This window comes from Xiphophorus maculatus, chromosome 7 (assembly GCF_002775205.1).
Source record: "Xiphophorus maculatus strain JP 163 A chromosome 7, X_maculatus-5.0-male, whole genome shotgun sequence".
NCBI lineage: Eukaryota > Metazoa > Chordata > Actinopteri > Cyprinodontiformes > Poeciliidae > Xiphophorus > Xiphophorus maculatus.
The window spans coordinates 15,927,734-15,947,737 of record NC_036449.1 but is presented as its reverse complement, the minus strand read 5'-3'; the positions used below and the strand labels follow the sequence as shown (position 1 = coordinate 15,947,737).

General features: G+C 37.6%; 1 protein-coding gene across 1 annotated transcript; it reads right to left on the bottom strand.

Moving 5' to 3' along the window:
* Positions 1 to 409: 409 nt before the first annotated feature.
* On the bottom strand, positions 410 to 16,941 carry hat1 (histone acetyltransferase 1). Its single transcript, XM_023336217.1, has 12 exons — positions 16,898 to 16,941; positions 16,718 to 16,828; positions 14,713 to 14,784; positions 14,532 to 14,607; positions 12,216 to 12,336; positions 6,396 to 6,572; positions 6,197 to 6,318; positions 5,504 to 5,608; positions 5,053 to 5,159; positions 3,205 to 3,356; positions 2,857 to 2,973; positions 410 to 977 (listed from the first exon to the last, which is right to left on the bottom strand). Exons 2-12 carry the CDS (start codon positions 16,734 to 16,736, stop codon positions 807 to 809), a joined length of 1,239 nt encoding a protein of 412 aa, XP_023191985.1. The 5' UTR covers positions 16,737 to 16,828; positions 16,898 to 16,941; the 3' UTR covers positions 410 to 806.
* Between the last annotated feature and the right edge of the window lie 3,063 nt (positions 16,942 to 20,004).

Sequence of the window (20,004 nt, the reverse complement as noted above, 5' to 3'; positions counted from 1 at the left end):
CCTTTAACTAGGCCATTTGTACATGAATATGTTTTGATCTTTTTTTCAGATGGATTGAAGAGCTCTAATGATCTTCAAACTTTAGGATATTAATTCATAATCCAACCATGCTTTAAACATCTGAACTCCATCTCTATTTGTCTGCTTTGTTCCTTGGTTCTACGATGCTGTTTGTTCTCTGAAAACAGGTCTTTATTTTGGGGTATCACAGGAGAGAGGCTGAATAAAAATGTCAAATTCCTCGGGCTTTCTTTTTAAGTGTCAACCATATACTTTTTCCTTCTAATTCACATATCGTATACAATCCCAATAAGTTATGTTCAACAGAACAATGTTTCTGCATCAGAACATCATATCTGCAAAAACATAAACTGGCAACCTCGTAAATGAAAACAAAAGGAAAAAAAAGTCAAATTTGGTTACTCCGTTTTATTTGTTTTCTTAAGAATGACCCCCATTTGAACAACATACAAAACACTATTTCATTTTTACAATGAAGTCCTTCAAAAAAACGCCTGAAACTGCAGACAGCAGAGGTTAAGAAAATAATGGAGAATAAATCGAGTTTATTTGAAGGATAGTGAACTTGTGGTTCCATGTGAAATTATTACACATCATTTCATATCGCACAATGTGATCAAACACATGGAAGAAACAGGAAGTCCCCCCCACTCAACCTGAATGAATTACTTCCTCTGGTATAGAAACATCAGCTGGGAATCAGGCAGGACTCGACCAGCGTCATGTTGGCTGCAGCGCGAGTGCTGCGGCAACGTCTGTACAGACCGGACTGTGGCCCAGCAGGATCAGGCCTGCGATGCTAGCCTTTCGATGACTCTCCTGTAGTCGTCCACGGCGAGCTGGTAGCTTTTCTCCAGCTCCTCGTGCTGCGTCTGCGTGTCCAGCTGACCCATGTGGGACACCAGCTCCTCTGGCCGTAAGCACTTCCTCATCTTCGCCAGCTCCCTCTGGTTTTTCTGCACCGGCAGAAACAAACATCCCAGATTAGCCTCGTCATTTCTACCACCAAACTATAAACCAGTGGTGAGGAATCTGGAGCTTTCACACTCCTGACAGTAATGTGGCACCTTCGTAAAACAAATATCACGAAGGTGGCCCAATAACTACAAGAACCTGATCAGGACCGGTAACTGGCCAGAAGAGACGGAGCAGAATCCAGAATTCATTTAGCAAAGAACTCAAATATCCAAAAATATACATGACAACCAAAAGCAATAAATAAAACTGAAGTAAAAAAAACACACATAATTGAAACCATAAAAAAAAAGAATTACAATGACTCTGTGAACAAAATTGTTATTAAAAAAATATTAATAATCAGAATGGAAATGATTGAGTTCATTTTAATTTATAATGTGATTATTTGATAAATTGCTTATTGCGACAGGTTTAATGGATAGACAAATATGGATGGACGGACAGATAGGCAAAATGATGGGTGGATGGGTAAATGATTGGATGTACAGATGGATGATGGACAGAATAATAAATGAATACATTCATTGATGATTGATGCTCAGGTGAACAGATAAATGGATTCTACAGGAAATAAAGTCTAGAAATATAAATATTTTTCCAAACTATTGTCATTTTTTAAATGATCTCAACCTGGAAAACCCTGGTACTCACCTAAAAATGCTACTTCTGAACTAATAGGCAGCAAAGTCATTAGCTAAGATAAATTAATACTTAAGGGACAATGAAAGAAAATTTGTGACAGTGTTGTTAATTTCCCAGGGTTTCAGCAGGTTGCAGGAGAAAACGCAGACGCACTGAGAGCTGAACGATGTGCTGCGTGCGGAGGAACCTGCTCACCCATGCTAGCCAACATGTTCACCAGGGAACTGGAGCTCAGGGCAGAAATGAACAACCCCTCTTACATTCGCAGGGCTGTGGCCTCTGTCATTCAACTGACTACAAGCTAAAATCTCCTGAGGGAAGCAAAAAAAAATAAAAAATCCCTCTGCATCTGGCCACCAGATCCCTCGCTGCCACTCTCCCAAGGAATTCCTCCGTCCCGCTTCGCCACATAGGTCTTTTCAGTGTCAGTCTCTGCCTTTTGCCTGAGACGTGCGGTTTCCCCACTGACAGCAAATTCTCTAATGGATGGTATGCAAAGTTTCACTGAGCAGCTCAAACAGAAAATGTCACAGGCAAACAGGATGTAGGGAGTTATTCTGGTGCACACATCAACTCAGTGTTTCCCATGTCGAGTCTGAAACACGGACTCAGAGGAGTTTCTGTATTTTCTGTGGAACTCACCCAGAGCACAAAAAACAACAACAAAAACATGAGATAAAAGTGCGCTGGCTTTCAAAAGAGCCAAATTCTGAATAGTTACAGGGTTTTTTATTCCTCTTTTTTTTTCCCCTCCCCCCGCCCCGACAAAGTGCTTCAAATGCACGATCATGAAATGATTTCTCCCAAAGAAATGCAAATCCCGGCTAATGACATGCCTGAATAGAAAAAAGCCTGAGCCGCAGCAAAACCACAGACGCCTGGTGCGCCCCATTGTGGCTCTAACAATGTGCCACTGGTAATCTATCAATTTTCACAGGCCTGAAGATCAATTTTTCTGCTGTTTTAAAAAGGTAACATAATAAATAGTGACAATACAAGACTGTGAGCCGATCAAGCGAGCGCTGTGAATGTACCATTCGTCTTCTCCCAATCAATCAGCTGTAATGTTATGCTAAAAAGAGGTGGAGGACTACACACTGGATCCATGTTTGACAGCAAAGACAATCTGACATTCACATTTATTTGAATACATATGGAAATCGCTCAGAGTGGCGCTCTGAAAGCCGACTCCATGCGACGTAATTATAACCTCACCCTATAGGGTCCAAAGAGCCTCTTCTTCACCTCTAACCGGTACGCTCTGGCTTTCTCTTCGTCGCTCATGTCTGTTGCTCTTAGACGCAGGATTTCGTAAACTCGCCTCGCATGTTTCTGCAGGGAACAAAAAAAGAAAAAAAAACAGAACGGTTGGCATGATGTCTTTTGTTTTATTATATTTTAATTCAGCCCATTATGACTCAACTGGCATGTATTGGTATTAGACTGCTGTGGTCTGATAACATTTAGTAAAATTAGACAGATTTCATGGTTTTTATGCGATTTTTTTTAATAAAAATGATCAATTAATTTTTTATTAATATTTTTGTTAAGTTTTTGCAGCACCTTGTTGATTTTCAACTTTTCTTGGGCCTCTCTGATCATGTCGGTGGAGAAGCCGAGGTGCAGCTTGTCCGCATCGAAGGACGGCAGGTTTTGGCAGAACTTCGTCAGAACGTAGTCTCTCAACTTCACGTAATTCTCTGAGGGATCTTCAGCTGCAAAGACACAGAATCAGACCATTAACATTTGCTGATATGACTGGTCTTTTTTTCGATTCATTTCCCTCCTATGTGGGCAGAAACTTTGACAGTGTAGTAAAGAGCTGGAATAACTGGAAAAATTGGAATAACTCATAGAAATCCAACAACTCTAAGATTGACAAGAAAGTTATTAGGTGTTGTCCTTACCCTCCTCTTCATCTATTTGCTCTTCTAGTTAAGATAAAAGGATAAAATAAACTTAATAGATCATAGTAGTCAAAGTAAATGCAGTACCATTAAATCTGAATTTAATGGAACAACAGAGCTTTGGGCTGTGCAAACTGCAGCTAGATATCGTCAGATGTTGAAGCAGGCATCCTTCTTGACTGAGTGTCTTCATCAGAGCGATGATCACTGGGTCTTTCACCAGGATGCTGCACTTCATGAAGGCTACCTGACAAAGGGCTTCATCAGGAGGATAACATTACTCTGGTCGGTCCTGTATGTTCGCCTGATGTAGAATCTACTGAAGATATTCAGGTTTAGAAAAATTCATGTTATTTCCAGAGCATAAATCCATCTTTAACACATGGAGCTACCTTCCCACTTACCTAATCAAGTTATTTCGTTGTTACTGTAAATTTTAGTTTGGGTTTGAATTAATCTAGTTTTCAATAATTCACCTTTTCCATTATTTTTAGCATTTTGAAGCTGAACTCTAAATCTAATATATGATTCAGAAACACAAAACAGAAAAATAGTAACTTTTTGCCCCAGATCTGAAGAAAGATCTGCTACCAGAGATCTTTTCTTCCCAGAGAATCACCATCAACGACTCTTGCGTGCAGTCCTTTGAGATTGCAGTGTTGCACATGGTAACACTGAAAAAAATCATCAAAACTTGCCGGAATCTACAGAATAATTATGAAAAAAATGAAGGGGGAAAAAAAAGAAAATGTAACAAGAAAGACTGGACAAAGCTGCACCTCTGAGCCCCCCAAGTCTCAATCCACCACAGTTTGTTTTAAGTGTTTTTCCACCAAGTCTTTAACAGAGTGAAAACAGCCTAAAACAGAGGTGCTCAAGTAAAGTCCTCGACATCTACCATTCTGCAAGTTTTACATCCCTTCCTTCACCAACAAGCCTGAATCAAATAGCTCATCAGCATCTTTTAGCCCAGCAACAAGTCATTTATTTGATTCAGGAAGGGATTCATCTACAAGTTGCAGGATAGTAGATCTCGAGTTCTGGACTTGGACACACAAGGTCTGAAACGTCAGCAGTAAGTTCAGATGGGTTTTTTGGGGCATCGTTCACAGCAACAAAAGCTTCTGGAGGCAAATGAAGAGGCTCTCTACAACACAACCCGGTCATTTTTATCTGAAAATGCATTCACTTAGTGGATATGGCTTGGAAACACTTTAATATGTCATTTTTTTGCACAGCCCAAATTATTTTTCATGTCTTTTGCATGCAAACTATGTAGAGATTTTTCCCCCTGTCTTTGCAAAAAAGAAGAAGTGAAAATCAGTTGAAATCAAACTTGTGTTTATTTATACTTTCACTGTTACGTTACTCCTAGGAAAACCTTTCAGTTCAAAGCTTGCTTCTTTAACCAACCAGTAATACAGCAGAAAAAAAAAGATATTTCAAGCACAAATGTTTAAATATAAATGAGTCCATCCAGTCTTCAAAGACAGGTGATGCTCACCTGTGATGTCCTGCACTTTTGGCAGGCTGCAGTAAAACCTGTGCACGGCCTCCAGGAGCTGAGCGCCATGGCCCTCTCCTTGGAAAGGAGGCAGGATCAGCATTTGGCTGTTCAGTTAAAGGGAATTGAGGGGGGAAAAAATAGAAAAATGTGAGTGATGTAAGTTGTTGTTTTTCTGAGAAAGAGAAATTCCTTGATTGAAAGCAGCAAATAATAGACTTTTATACTGATTCGTCAATGCAACAAATCAAATCACATAAAAAGCTCATCTATACAGTTGTTTTCAGATACAAATCCCCCTGGTTTGGTTCTGAAACAAAATCTGGATGAATGGTTGGCTATAGAAGCCAGTAATTTGGGCTCTTTGGGAAGAGGATAAAGAAATGTATAATTTTCCACTCCTTTTTTTAATACAATAGAATGGGAAGGCACGCGCTGCCCCAGCAATTACCTTACACGTGGTCGGGTTTTGTCTGGGTATACGTAGTAATTATAAACTGTCATGTAGCCAACAGTGGCGTAGAGAGTCTCCCCGTCTTTATTGTACTTTTCAAATCTGCAGATAAAACACAAAGGCAAACAGGTCAATTACAGGCACACTCCCGGAGCAGTGTCCGTTTTAGCCTCTCTGTTCCCACGTCCGCACTCCCCCCACCCCCACCTCACATCGGCGCGTTCGAGCACCGATTGGTACACCTGCTGCAACCTGAATACATTATGCACTTAATTGGAGTACTGCAACTTAGAGGAAGAGAAGGGCTTGGAGGAGGGTTTGAGCTCCTCCAGATCACTTCAGTCCTTTTTACCCATTGTCGCTTCTAATAGGTGCCAGGGTAAAGAAAACACTGGCAGAGGCTCTTTTTACTGTTAAGACATTGTTCAGTGTTTCAAAAGACAACAGTATTCAATTCAGCTCTTTGCCCCCCAAAAATCTGAAAAGGGCTTTGGGTACAAAGGAAGCTCTTGGCTGATCAACAATTCTCCAACAGGGGGAAATATAATCAAACTGGCCTGGTAATTGGTCACAAGCGCCTCAAAGGGGGGCTTTGTTTTTCAATGACACAATATAAGCTTTAGGAAAAAGCATTGGGGGTGGGCAGGCGGGGGGACGGAGGGATTGGTGTCAATTAAGGAGGGCACTCACACAAGAAAGAAGTCCCAACGATCGTCGTCTATGTCGAGGAAACTGGCAGTCTCGATGAACCACATGAGGAAGGTCTGCAGGCGCTCGTGGTACTCCTGGAATCCGGGGCAGCTGATGTCAGCCTGGAGCAAAACATCAGAAAAAAAAAAGTTTCAAAACTGGCTCAACAGGCGAGGAGGGGAGCGCGAGGCGTTTGTACCTTGTGAATCTGGTAGGTGAGTTGCTCTGCCTCCTCGTTGTGGACTGTGTATGAGTGGAGCATGGTACCGAACGGTTTGAAGTTGGCCTCCTTCTCCAGCAGAGAGATGAAGTCATCGGTGTTGGAGGTGAAACCAGCGGGAATTATCTCCCGGATCTTCGCTTCAACGTCGTCGGCCTGGATACCACAACCAAACCCAACTTAGTGAAGAAACATGTAGTGGACCTAGCAAAACAACTAGCACCTTTCCCTCTGCTACAACCTCAAACTTAAATGTATTTTATGCTTTTTGTGATTATGTCTATTGTAACAAGCAATGAATCCATTAAACATATGAAAAATGAAAACAAGCTCAGAAATTTCCATTTGCACGAGTGTTTTTCTCGTGTCTCTCCCTCTTTCTACCAAAAACTGGAGGACAAAAGTCTTCAGTCTGGTGCATTGATCTCAACCATAAGTGGGGAGAGTACGCAAAGATTTTACTCAATTCAGAGTAGAACTACTTAAACATGTTTTTACTCAAGCAAAAGAAAAAAATAGCCATCCAAGAAATTACTCAAGTAAGAGTAAAAAAGTATTTGGTAAAAAATCTACTCAAGTACCGAGTAACTGATCAAAACATCAATCGTTTAATATTTACAAATTATACCATCAGATAGATTAAAATATAAAGTTATGTGAAAATGTTGGTATTTTAAGGACCAAAATAAGAACAATATATGACATAATTACAAAATAACAAAATCAGGGACAGGAAAAAAAAAGTTCTGAATCAATGTCTGTGTCTGGTGAAATTTGGTCTAAAACAAGCTTGTTCTTTATTCAGAGATGTTACTCAGTGGGTAAAGTATCAAGAAATTTTTATCCAATAACAGTAGCAATAATTCATAACAAAGTAAAACTAAAAAGTACAAGTAAATTTAACTAGTTACTACCCACCTCTGGTCTCACCTACCCCTTGTTTGAAAGACTATTTTGTTTACAGACTTCTGTTTCCATTTTATTTGTTGTTATGTTTATTTATTTTTTATATTCAAAATGTCTCCGAGTTCCAAAGTGAAATGTTTGTTAGAAATTAAAGTTTGTTGATCTTTGATAGGGTGTACTTATACTACTGTCATCACCTTTATGTTACTTGAAAATGGTCTGAAAACAACGATATTATCGTTTATTGTAATAAATTTATCATCCAGCAAAATTTGTCATTGTCACAGGCCAATTTGTGTTAAACCAACACCAAGAAACAGTGGCAATGAAAGAAAAGCACAAGTACATTTATATTCAGAACCATTAATTCTGACACCCCAAAATAAAATCCAGGACAAGCAATTAGCTTCAGGCATTAAACAGACTGATACGTCTGGTCAGAAGAGCATTAATGAGAGAAGCAGCCAAGAGGCCCAGGATGACTCTGGAAGAGCTGCATAGGTCAAGACCTCGGGTGGGAGAATTTGTCAGCAACTATTGGTTGTAGAAAAGTGACAAGAAGAAAGCTGCCATGAGCCACATAAGGACCACAGCAAACATGTGGAGGAAGGTCCTCATGTCATACAAAATCCCAACCTACAAAATCCTTTTCATCCTTTCCTACTTCTCTTTTGTACCTTTAAGCAGCTCCTAAATATATTAGTTTATATTGTAACCAAGTATTTTTTATAAGTTATGGAAATAAAAAAGCTCAAATCTCACGTTTTACTGCACATTTTTACCTACAAGCTTAATATTACAATGTATTCCATATTATTTTTGGCTCTAGAGCTATTAGTAAAGCACACAATATGTCGATGAATGCTGCAATATCTATTACACTAATATTTAAATAAAATACTATTTAATGGTGGTAATGTCTTTCTTCTTTGAATTCATTGCAAACATAGACCTCCAGACAGAGGTCACTCCATCCAGCTACTGGGGGGAAAAAAAACTTCTTTTTTCCATCTTAGGACCACAGTCTTATCTTAAAAAGTTGCATCAGGCTCCATCTGCTGTTGGTAAGAACAACTTAATTCTGCTATAGAGGTTCCTCCTAAAACACTTTCTGCTGCGTTAGACCACAATTATCACTAAATGCATTGCTGGTACGGTGAGTCTAAATCAATGACATTTATGTAGTTAACATTTATTGCAGTACAAGCAGTTCTTTGCTCAACTGGTTTAGGTCAAAGCATTTTCATGTGTTAGAGCGGCCCAGTCAAAGCCCAGGCCTGAATCCGATTTAGAATCGGCCAAAATTGTTTTTCTGTTACACAAACTCTGTATCCAATCTGGTTCAGTGATTCTGCAAAGAATGTGCGTAAACATTACTAAACGTGCAAAGCTGGTAGACACATGATGCTGAAGCAGTAATTACACCCTGCAGCGGGTCTGCAAAGCATCGACTCAAATGCACAATGCATTTCTCATGGTTTTTATTTAGAAAACATTTTGTTGTGCTATCACATTAAATATCTCTAATTTTTGATTAAGCATGTAAAATGAGAAAAATGTGAAAAAGTCGAATGAGATCTAGAAGAAACTAGAAAATGTTTTCTCTCTTTATTAAGTTAAAGCTGCAAAAATAAATCTGCAAGTGTACATTTTTAGAGCGGCTGAATAGAAACCCATTAGGCAATTAAAACTGTCAGCTGAGCAGAGGCACCCACCGCCCCAACGGTAACAAGGCCACTTAAATCCGTACATTTACTACTTATGTTAAACCATGAATATGTGATGAAGTTGCCACAATAAACACATTTCTGCTTCTCGCTGAGGAAGAAAACCCCATGAATTGATCTCAGCTTAACAAACCTTTGGGCATCCATAATGGAGCCCTCTCCTCTAATCCTGCCAAGTGAACCCAATCAAACGAATTTGCCCCCGCGTTTTCAAAGAGCCCCAGAGACAAAGGGCCCCTACCCACGGACTTTTTACTCAGTACAACGTGTGGTTAGTTCAGCTGTGATGTTTGCATTGTATCCATTTCCACAAGGATTGACATGAGAACACTTTGCTAAGCAGCCCTTTCACACCATTTACATGTGTGATGGGCATTATTGGAGCACAGAGACCCTCGCTGCTCAGCATTGAAAACCGGGAAATGAAGAAGGTCTGAGCAAAATGCGCCACAAAAGGCTAATGCAACATTCTGCTAATTCTCCCCCTTTTCAGACATCAGCTAATATCTAACTGGAAGTAATGCACCTGCAGCTGAATGCCTCTTAACTATTGTGATTGTTCAGCCACATTTCTGGGGGGACGAGGACCACACTTAAAAGACCATGGACAAACAAGTCGCTTTGTCCGGCCCACTCTCCAACCTACTAGACACTAAATTGCACAGCCTCCAAGAATAGGCGCCTCGTTTTGTCCTGAATGTAACTCAACAATGTTCCTTTGCAGCAGTTTGTTGATGTCTTTTATTTCTAACAATAAGCACAAAGGCAGTACAAAGTATCTCATTTGTTGTATTGTTGCAATTTTATCTGATAATTCCATTCAGAGGGCCAGTGCAGCATTGAATAATTATATTCATCTGATCAGAAGTCACAGTTTAAGACATTAGTGTGGATTAAAAACAAATGTTACGCATTTAAAAGATGTTTGGACCGACATAATGACGTGGCTTTAAATTAGTTTTCTGGAAGATTTCCAGCAGTGAGGATGTCGTTTTTTTTTTTCTTTTAAATGTTAGAAGGTGAGTTCTGGTCAGAGTTTTGAATCAATGTAACAAGCAGCTGCATCAACCCCCTCATCTTTCGCCAGCTGCACCGCACCCCGACCGTCTCCACACACACTCAGAGACAAACACTCTTCAGACGCAGCCTGAACCGTGCAGCTCCCCTCGTTCCCTGCAGCTGCACTCAAACCCTTGACAAGGTGAACCAACGCGCCGGGGTCAGCGCTGAAGTCGGAGCGCTTTCCAGTTTGCATGATGGCTCCAAACTGTGCTCACCAACACGTCTAATAATGACATGAATCTTTAATTGGTTAATGCTAGAGTTGCACTTTATATAAAATTGTGCTATTTTGTGGTAGGTTCAAACAATTTGGGCGCCATGCATTCAAACTGTGCTTGTCAGTGATATACTTATCCCCTTAGGAGGGCGTTGACTGTCCACACCTGAGCTATAGCTTGGTGACAGAGATGCAAAAGCTCTGGGAAGGAGATGGGGACAGCATCATCATGCTGGGAACAAAATGTCCCATGTTCCTTTAATATTGCAGCCCTAGATGAAACCATAAAGACGGAGAGTAAAGATCGTCTTCTGTTTCATTTACAACTTTGCCATTTCTTTCAAAATAGCACAAGATGTAAGGAGAAGTGAGATGCCACAGGCTTTAGTTGACCGATTAATGCTGGTATTTCCTCCTTACCTGATTAATGTCATCAAGTAAAAAAAGAGCAGGGTGCAATATTTCACTTTAGAGTCAAATTCTGTATTTAAGCTGACTGATTCTTTCAATTAAGTTGAGAATAAAAAACCAATTCAACTATCAGAAAAACATAAATCCATTCTATTCAAGCATCTTCAGGGATAAGTTCTTGACCAAAAGCTCAGCCCTGGAGATTACTTATATATATTTCATCCAGAAACTATTCACAGACCTTCACTTCTTCCACATTTTTGCTACACTGCCGTTTTATTCCTAACTGGATTAAATCGATTTCTCAAAACTTCACACGCAAATTTCCATTACACAAAATGTTTTTATACATTTTTATTATTATATATTTTTAGATTAGATGTACACAAGTATTCTTAACAGACCCGTGGCAGTCATTACAGCCTCCAGTCTCTTTAAACATGCTGCCACTAGCCTGGTACAGCTGCTGTCTTTGGCAGATTCACCCGTTTCTAATTGCAGAATCTCTTCAGCTCCATCAGGTTGGATGGGAAATGTTGGTTCACATCCATTTTCACATCAAGTCTGGCCTCTGGTTAAGTCACTCAAGGTCAACAACGGAGTTGTCCTGAAGCCACTCCTTAGATATCTTGGTTGTGTGTTTGGGGTCACTGTCCCATTGAAACATGAACTGTTGCCTCAGTCTGAGGTCAAGAGCGCTCTGCAGCAGGTTTTCATCCAGGATGTTTCTATACTTTACTGCATTCATTGTTCCCTCTATCCTGACAGCATGATGCTTCCACCACCTTGCTTCTCTGGTTTGCACATGATGTAATCCAACCTTGATTCGACACAGATACCAGAAGTATGCTGCAGCTTGAGCCAAACACCTTCCCATAGCCTGGTTTACGTTGCATTGTGGGATGCCAGTAAACAAACTCACTAATATAAACATATTAGTGAGCTTTGTCACACAAGCTAATGTAACTATCAATCATTCAGTATACTTCTCAGATGATTTTGCTTGAAATAGTAACTAGAAACACACACAACACATATATGAATATACAGTATTCTCTGTGTTTTCTTCTATCAGAACACAGAACCAACCTCCTGGATTTACACTTGGTACTCCTGTCTGACCAATAAACTGACTGAATGTTGTTGAAATGATTGAATTTGAGATGGTTTGGAGTTTTCTCTGAGTGAAAAAAATAAAAATCTGAAAAATTTACATCCAAAGGAAATTAACTAAGTGTGGAAACACCCTCTAAAGGAAGCTCTACCACCATTTTTCTATAGTCAGGGTTTGTACAATTTAATTTGGTAAATTATAACAAAAGTATTACAAAAGATTTTGGATATGTTACAAAATAAATACCCAAAACTGCTGTCCAAAGTATAGCTTTTCCAAAAATAAGACAAGGCCTAGAATAAAATTCTGAAGAACTCCACATGTAAAGTCAAAGTCAAATTTCAATAAAACAATTTTCTTACCTCCACACAATCAAATGTGTCTGTAACTTTTGATGAGTATTTCACTTTGAAGAGTGTACTCAGGTTTCCGGCGGTGTAGAAGAGCTGAATCTGAAGACCTTTGTACCCAAAAGCGACCTCACTGTGGAGAGAGCAACTCCAGTTAGATTACAAGTCCAAGTGAGTTTGCGTCTATACAAGAGACTCACAAACACAGTATTATAAAACCCACTGCTTCATGCATAGCCTCATTAAAGCATCTGATTATTCTTTTTGCATCTGCCATCATTAAATATACACCTGGCTGGATGTAGTGAATGCTTGCTAGGGTCACTAGTTTCACTGTGCTGCATTGTGATATGATAATGAAAGAAACAAATACATTTTGGCAAAACAGATTCATCATTATGCAACTGTGTGATTAAGGTTTACCAGCAATTAACGCTTGCTGAAATAATTAATGCCCCAATTACAGAGTTCCTTTTGAGTTGATTGCAGCGAGCGCAAAAATAACCGATCCTAGTTTTGACTAATTTGGAAGCGCAATTTAGAGCAGAGCGGCACGCTACTGTATGTCCGTGCCCAGAGACAGGTGTCACCACCAACAACGCAGAGCTGCTCAAGTTCAACATCTCTTTAGTGGAGCAAATTATTGGAATCCTGCAACTCTGCAATGTTTTGTAAGATCCCACAAACACTGGAAGTATATCTGTGCTGATGTGTCTACACCTGGCTCCTCTTTGTTTATCTAACATGAAAAAAAAGAAAATCACATGTTCTGACAGAATGTGTGATCTTTACAGCCCCAGATGTAAAAAAAGAAAGAAAAAAAACAATTAAAAAAATCTGAAAACAATGATGAGCTTACTGAAAAGCTATGTACATTTGGTTAGATTCACCGTCACTTAATGGAAAACTTGTTTTGATATCGTGCAATGAGACGTGAAACTGCTTTAAAATCTCTTTAAATACACAATTTAATCTAAATGAAAGGCTTAAACTATTCTAAAGCTCTTTGTTTCAATTACAAATAATTTACTTAATCCTAATAAAAAACATAAATGTGCATGTCATCATCTCTAATTATTAAACCAGCTTCTAATTGCCTGAAATAAAAGTGCAAATGTAGGTGGAAAAACACATTAAAAAAGGATCACAATGTACCATTTTTATCACTAGCAGATGTCAAACAAAATATTAAAAGAAGCTTGTGAGAAAGTTTGTTCAAGCCATATTCTGAGTATCTGCAACCATGCAGCATATAAACAAAATCATATACAAGACAGGATGTTATGCATGGTCATAAAGCAGCAAGAACCGTTCTAATGAGGGAATTTCTGTGTTACTATCGCCTCCCAGCAAGATGTTTCACAAATCCAACATGCCGGCTGACTAGATCCTCCCTGTGAGGAGTTTACATGCTGTCCCCAGGCCTGGGATGTGTGCGGCTTTCCAGCTTTCTCCAAAAACTTGGGTTGTTAGGCACTTGCACGAGCCAAGTCAAGACAGTTTATGAGGACTATAAGCGCTTATAAATATGATGCACATCTGAAAGAGCATACGTAAGAAAACAAAAACAAAGAAGCCGTGTAGGAACAGTTGCAGCGCTTTTTGTTTTCCAGTCTTGTTAAAGGGGCAGCATTGTGTATTTTCCAGACATGTTGTACCATTTATAGTACAATTAAGTAACTATGTTACCTTGAGTTGTTATAAAAATGTTTTATATATTAAACATAAATTTAAAGAAATTTGACTTGCAATTTAATGCCTTGAAATCGTGTCTCTGTCTCTTTAAGAAGCTCCTGCTCTTCCCGACACTCATCGTACAACGCTTTTCCATTACGCCTCTAACAACTTTCTTTGGAGCATTAGACTGAGAATTAGTTTATACGATAAGCTCATCAGATGTGCAGTTAAGCCAACTGTTGGCTAATTGCTGCTGCCACTAGTCTGGAGGAGCTGAGTGGGGAGGGCTGGTATAACTACTGGTATGAATTGTTCCCAATTGACGCAGGGTCAAACATCTCAAAGCCAGATATCTCTTTTTAGTGCTCAATGAAAAATAGAAAAATTATCAAACGACACACAGGAAAGTGATAAGTTTGATATTCCTGTAAAATCCTTAAGCAAATAATAATATATTTGTTTTTTGGTGCTGATAAAGACACAGAATGGGTTTATCACAGCTGCACAAACATCATTTTGACTCATACTCTCAGCTTTAGGGAAATGCACACAGAGACTGCAGACAGAGCAGCAGAAGTAAATACATCCCTTTGTCAGGTTTGGCTTGCTAATTCAACTTCAAATATACAATCCTGGGGGGGAAAAACTCACTCATCTCCAAATAGTTGGTGACTGTACTCTGGGTGGAATGTGGTGCCATCATCCTCAACGTCTTCAGGAAATCGCACTAACAGCAACAGATCACTGATTAGTCTGAGAGCTTCAGAAAGTCAAATAAAAATGTTTAATAACAAATAAATGAGCATATGTCATAAAAAATAAAAACACCTACCTAACTTTAGGCAGGTCGCTTCATTTGTGTCACACTTGTATTCAGCCAGTTTCTTCTCCATCGCATTTACATCTGTGGGTGTCCATAAAACACAATTGTTGCCAAGGAAATGCTCTCCGCTTTTTATTTTGACAGAAATGCAGCAATTTTCTTCTTAAGCATATGTGATTGTGTTTTTTTTTGTTGTTTTTTTACTGAATCCAACTCCACATTAACTGGTTCCTGAGCTCCATATGTCAAAATTTGTAGTTGTCCTTTGAATAACATTGATGTCTGGGAGGTCACATGAATAAATACAGCAAGATGTATTTATTCCTGAATCTTTCATGTTATCAAAGATCCAGGAATAACTATTATTATCTTCTGAATGTGCACATGGAGCCAAATAAACAAACAAATGAAAAGCAACTTTTTGGCTAAATTTGAATGTTTCAGATCAAACAGATTTTTAGAAACCTGAGAAAATAAAAATATGAAGTTTTCAAATGATGCAATTAACAAAGGGGGAAAATATCCAAACTACAGTAATCTGGGACTAAGTAAATAAATAATCACACCATGAACCTAAAAACAAGTTGTGCCACTCTTAACACTGGACTCAGACATGAGCGTTGCATGCAGTAACTTTGTGCATTGCCATGGAGGAATACTGCTTCAATCTTCTGTGCTAAAGTGTTTTAATTTAACCACACTGGAAGGATTCAAGCAAAAATGGTCTGTCTGAGATTATCACACAGCATCTCAATCAGATTTAAGTCTGAACTTTAGCTAGACGAATCTAAGTCTTTATTAAATTTTTTAAACATTGAGAAGTGCCCTTACATCTGTGCTTAAGGCTCTGTAATAGACTGCAGTAGAACCAAAGTGTGTTTGAGCTTGAGATCAACCTTCTCCTTGAGATTTTTTAGTAAACAGCTGAAATTATAGTTTCATTAATTAACCCAAGTTGTCAAGGTTCTGACGAGTATCAATAAAACACGACCACCACCATGTCTGACTGTCGGTATGGTGTTCTTTTTACACTGGACATCACAGTCAGCAAATCTTCCAAAACTTTCTCCAATTTGACAGTTACTTTTTCCTGCTTCATGTTGTTGAACAGGTTCTATTTAAAGGATGTAATGATTCTACAGGTACATAATCAGTCCTCTGTAATAAAGTTTATGGATGATATAAATTTTCCCTGAGGAATAGGTTGGTATATTTTTTTTTCTAGAATTACAATGTGAAAACTCATTGAAAACCCCTTATTTCATTCAATTTGATTATTTTCTGATGTTAGAATTTTGTTAGTGACTCTACATTTTTTTGAATCTTGCAAGGACTGCTCTTATGTTGCTTTTTATATTAACAGCATTTTACATATTTTTACAATTTATAGCATTTTATATTTTATTTTTATTTTATCTACAACTACTACTCAGTGGTAGTTGTTATTGTGTCTGCGAAGTAATTTCCCTGCTGGGATGAATAAAGTACTTCTATTCTATTCTATTCTAAACCTTAAAGTGTAAAAAAATAAATAAAGTCCTCTATCTGAGCAAATATGTTTTCACAGCACTGTATTATCAATAGCTCTTTATACCCAAAAAGACATTGGGAATGAAAACTATTACTCTATGCTAATATTACTATTGTGTAGCTTTCTAAAATCAATACTACCTTAATCATATTTACGTCGTCTGCTAAACGTCTTTACATCTGATTGTTAATAAAATGCTAAGTTTCTGTGCTTATAGAAGATCTACAAGGACATGTTACCACAGATAAACTGGGTTGAAACTCCATAGATCCATCATATAGTTTGTAAATCAGATTACAAAGCATGATGTTTTATTAGAGAAGATACAGCAGGAGAGCTGTCAGCCGACTAAATAGCATCATTCCAGCACAGTGAGAACACCATATTTATTAATACAGCTACACCCAGCATAGATTTGAATATAAGTGTTTCTAAAACCGAAAAATGTGATGCCATGACAGTCTGAAAGCAACGTTAGCTTACAGGCGCCCCTCTGCTTCATTTGCTATGTGACGTTAGCTCGTATTTTGCGGTGTTTTGAAGACATTACAGGTCAGGTATGCGCTTCGAGCAGGCGAAGAGAAGTCCTGACACCTACCGAGGAGCGAAATATACGTAAATCAATGCTGAATGACTATAAAACGTAAACATTTAGCCCCTTACCCGCCATTTCTGCACACTGTGTTTTTGTCCCAAAAGACCCGCGGAAAATGGAGTACTTCCGGGTGAACGTGTTTCCGTGGAAACAGGATGTACGTAGTCAACTTTTTTACTTTTTATTTCACACCGTCAAAAACTGAGATATTGTATAGAAATATCATATAGGTTTACAGCCAGATAAAAGTTAAATTCGCTTTGTAATTAACTCGACTTTCATTTAAAAATATATATATATTACACAAAAAGAACGGACTGTCTGTCACCCAGACTCTCGGTGGTTTTATTTTATTTTATTTTTAAAAATACATTTTTTAAAATAATATCCCTATTTTTTTACTTAAATATTTTGACCTGTATTTTTAGTATTATTTGCTGTTATACATATACATTAAACATACATGCTTTTATTCATTTAAAATTTTATTTCATTAAATGCAGTCTATTGCTATGCATGTTCTTGTTATTTTCATTGACTTTATACATACATACATACATACATACATACATACATACATACATACATACATACATACATACATACATACATACATACATACATACATACATACATACATACATACATACATACATACATACATACATACATACATACTTATAGTTTATAATATTGAGCCTGTTTGAAGATGAATTCTGGAAGTAAACTATTAATTCAAACTTGCTCTAATCATGCAGAGGCGTTTTATTATTATTATTATTATTATTATTATTATTATTATTATTATTATTATTATTATTATTATTATTATTATTATTATTATTATTATTATTTCTCTGATGTGAAAAGATGTTTCAAATAAAGAAATCACTAAAAGCTAAAAATACATTGGATCTTTTTCCCCACAAAGAAGGTATACAAACATTTCACCACAACGAATTTGTGATTTGGAAACACCTCATGAGGAGACTGGATGGAATGAATGATATGAAAATACAGATAGATGACTAATGAGTGAGCCACTCATAAGCCTTTTTTCTTGAATGCCAAATGAATTTTATTTCATTTTTTTAAACTTTACACACATAGTAAATATAAAATAGTCATCATGTTGAAATATTCAAGCTTAGTTTATTATTTTGTGAGGGGGAAAAAAACATCTGAACAATTTCCTTACACAGCTGAAGAATCCTGCTTTGCAAAACAAACCCTCAAAATGTAAATGGAATTGTTTTCTTCTAATTAATGGCATCTTCTCTGATCAAGAAGAGGAAACAATTATGGAATCACTCAAAACAAGATGCACCTGGATAACTGATGAGAAGCATGACTCAAACGAAAGAGCTCTAGGTTGAGACAATGGGAAGAATTATATAACTCAGCACAATGATAGCTGACCCATAGTTAGCTGTATTGACAATATCTTCTTCAGCAATTACAGTTTTGAAGGCTGTAATTCTAATTTAGCCTGTTTAGCCTAAAATATTTAGGCTAATACAATTTAAAGCAATATAGTCTTTTTCTTTAAACAAAAAGATTACCAGTGAATGACTAAAGTAATACTGTGGAAATATTCACGCAGTGTTAAAGATCATTTTTAATAACAAAAATAGAAAACATTCATCATTTTCTTTTATTCAGTTCTGCAAAGAAAACTGACAAAACTTAAATTATGTTCAAAATTTTTACCCTTTAAATGCCAGTTTAATTAATTGAATTATGGCTTGTAATAGTAATAATAATAATAATAATAATAATCAATAAGCTAATGGTAACCAGCACCCCTCCTAACCTCAATGGGACAAGGGTGTAAGAAAATGGATGGATGAATGGATGAAAGTTAATGCTAGAAGGTTTGGGCGTTAGTGGTGATTAGCAACAAACTGCTCTCATTGAATTAGTATTTTTATAAGGCCCAATTCTTCCAATTAGTGGCTAAAAATTTTCCAATGATATCTCTTTAAACCATTTTAAAAAAAATCTCACTAACAGTATAATTTATGCAAGAATTCTGATTTGAGTTAGTAGGTAATACATAACGTTTTTTTTTTTACTGCAGTCTATCTGATTCAACATATTTCTTATAGTGGGCATCACATTTTAGTACTTTTTAGTACACATTTTATTCAGCTTGTGTTTTTGTCCAAGACTCTAATTAGCACCAGTTAGCTCCCTCTATGTAACTGCATTCTGAAAATGATCTCCAAGACCTGAACAGTCTGACTACACTGAGTTGTAAAGGAAACACAGTCTTCCTTTATAGCTATCTTTAGCTTTTGTACATTGCTTTGTCTGATGTCTCTCATCCTCCTCATAGTATTTCATTTATTCTCTATGGGGTTTAGATCAGTTAGTTCTCTGGTGTAAGCATGGCCATTAAAGAAGGTATTGGTACTTTTGGCAATGTGATGAGGTACCAACACCAGCTAAAAACAAAAAGCTTGTTAGCAGCATGCTGTACTTCCTGGCAGATGGTGGTGTTGACTTTGGGCTTTATTAAACACAGTAGATCAAGACAAGCAAATGTTGTCAAATCATAAATTACTGTAGAAAAAAATGGAAGACAATGTCAGGCAGACAGGATGAATAGGAAAGTGAGGTTCATTCTTTGGGCTCCTTGGATTTCTCTCTCTAGTTCACGTTGTAAGAAGTCCACAATGTCAACTTGGGTGCAAGAACGACCAAATAACTAGACAATACAACAAGAACAAAAAGCAAACTAAAAATTGACAATGAAAGTCAGACACGATGCTGACAGGAAAACAGGAACTAACTAAACCACAGTGCACAAGGGAAGACAGGAGCAAAAACAAAACAGAAACGAACTGAGGCTACAAAATCTAAGCAATAAGCAAAGACGATGCAGAACAAAATCATAAGAATACAAAGGCCTAAGGATTATGACACAACCAAATTCTTCAATCTATTTTGCTGCACAGTCCCTTTAAAGTTGGAGCAAATTTTTCTACATTTTTTCCTTCCACTAAACTTTCCACAAATGTGCGTGGATACAGCAGTCTCAAAACAGCCTGGTCAGTTAACAGTAATATTTTGTGGCTGACTCTCTAGTGAAGAATGTTACCGAATTGAAATTAAAATGAATAGAAATACGGCTAGTGTGAACGAATATATTAGTTTTTTTACTTTGAATTAT

Excerpts from the sequence above, each read along its gene's own strand:
- hat1 (XM_023336217.1), bottom strand. Across the intron at positions 12,337-14,531 it reads CACCAACTATTTGGAGATGA|TGAGGTCGCTTTTGGGTACA; the intron begins GTGAGTTTTTCC and ends CTCTCTCCACAG. Across the intron at positions 978-2,856 it reads GGCTCTTTGGACCCTATAGG|AAAAACCAGAGGGAGCTGGC; the intron begins GTGAGGTTATAA and ends CTGCCGGTGCAG.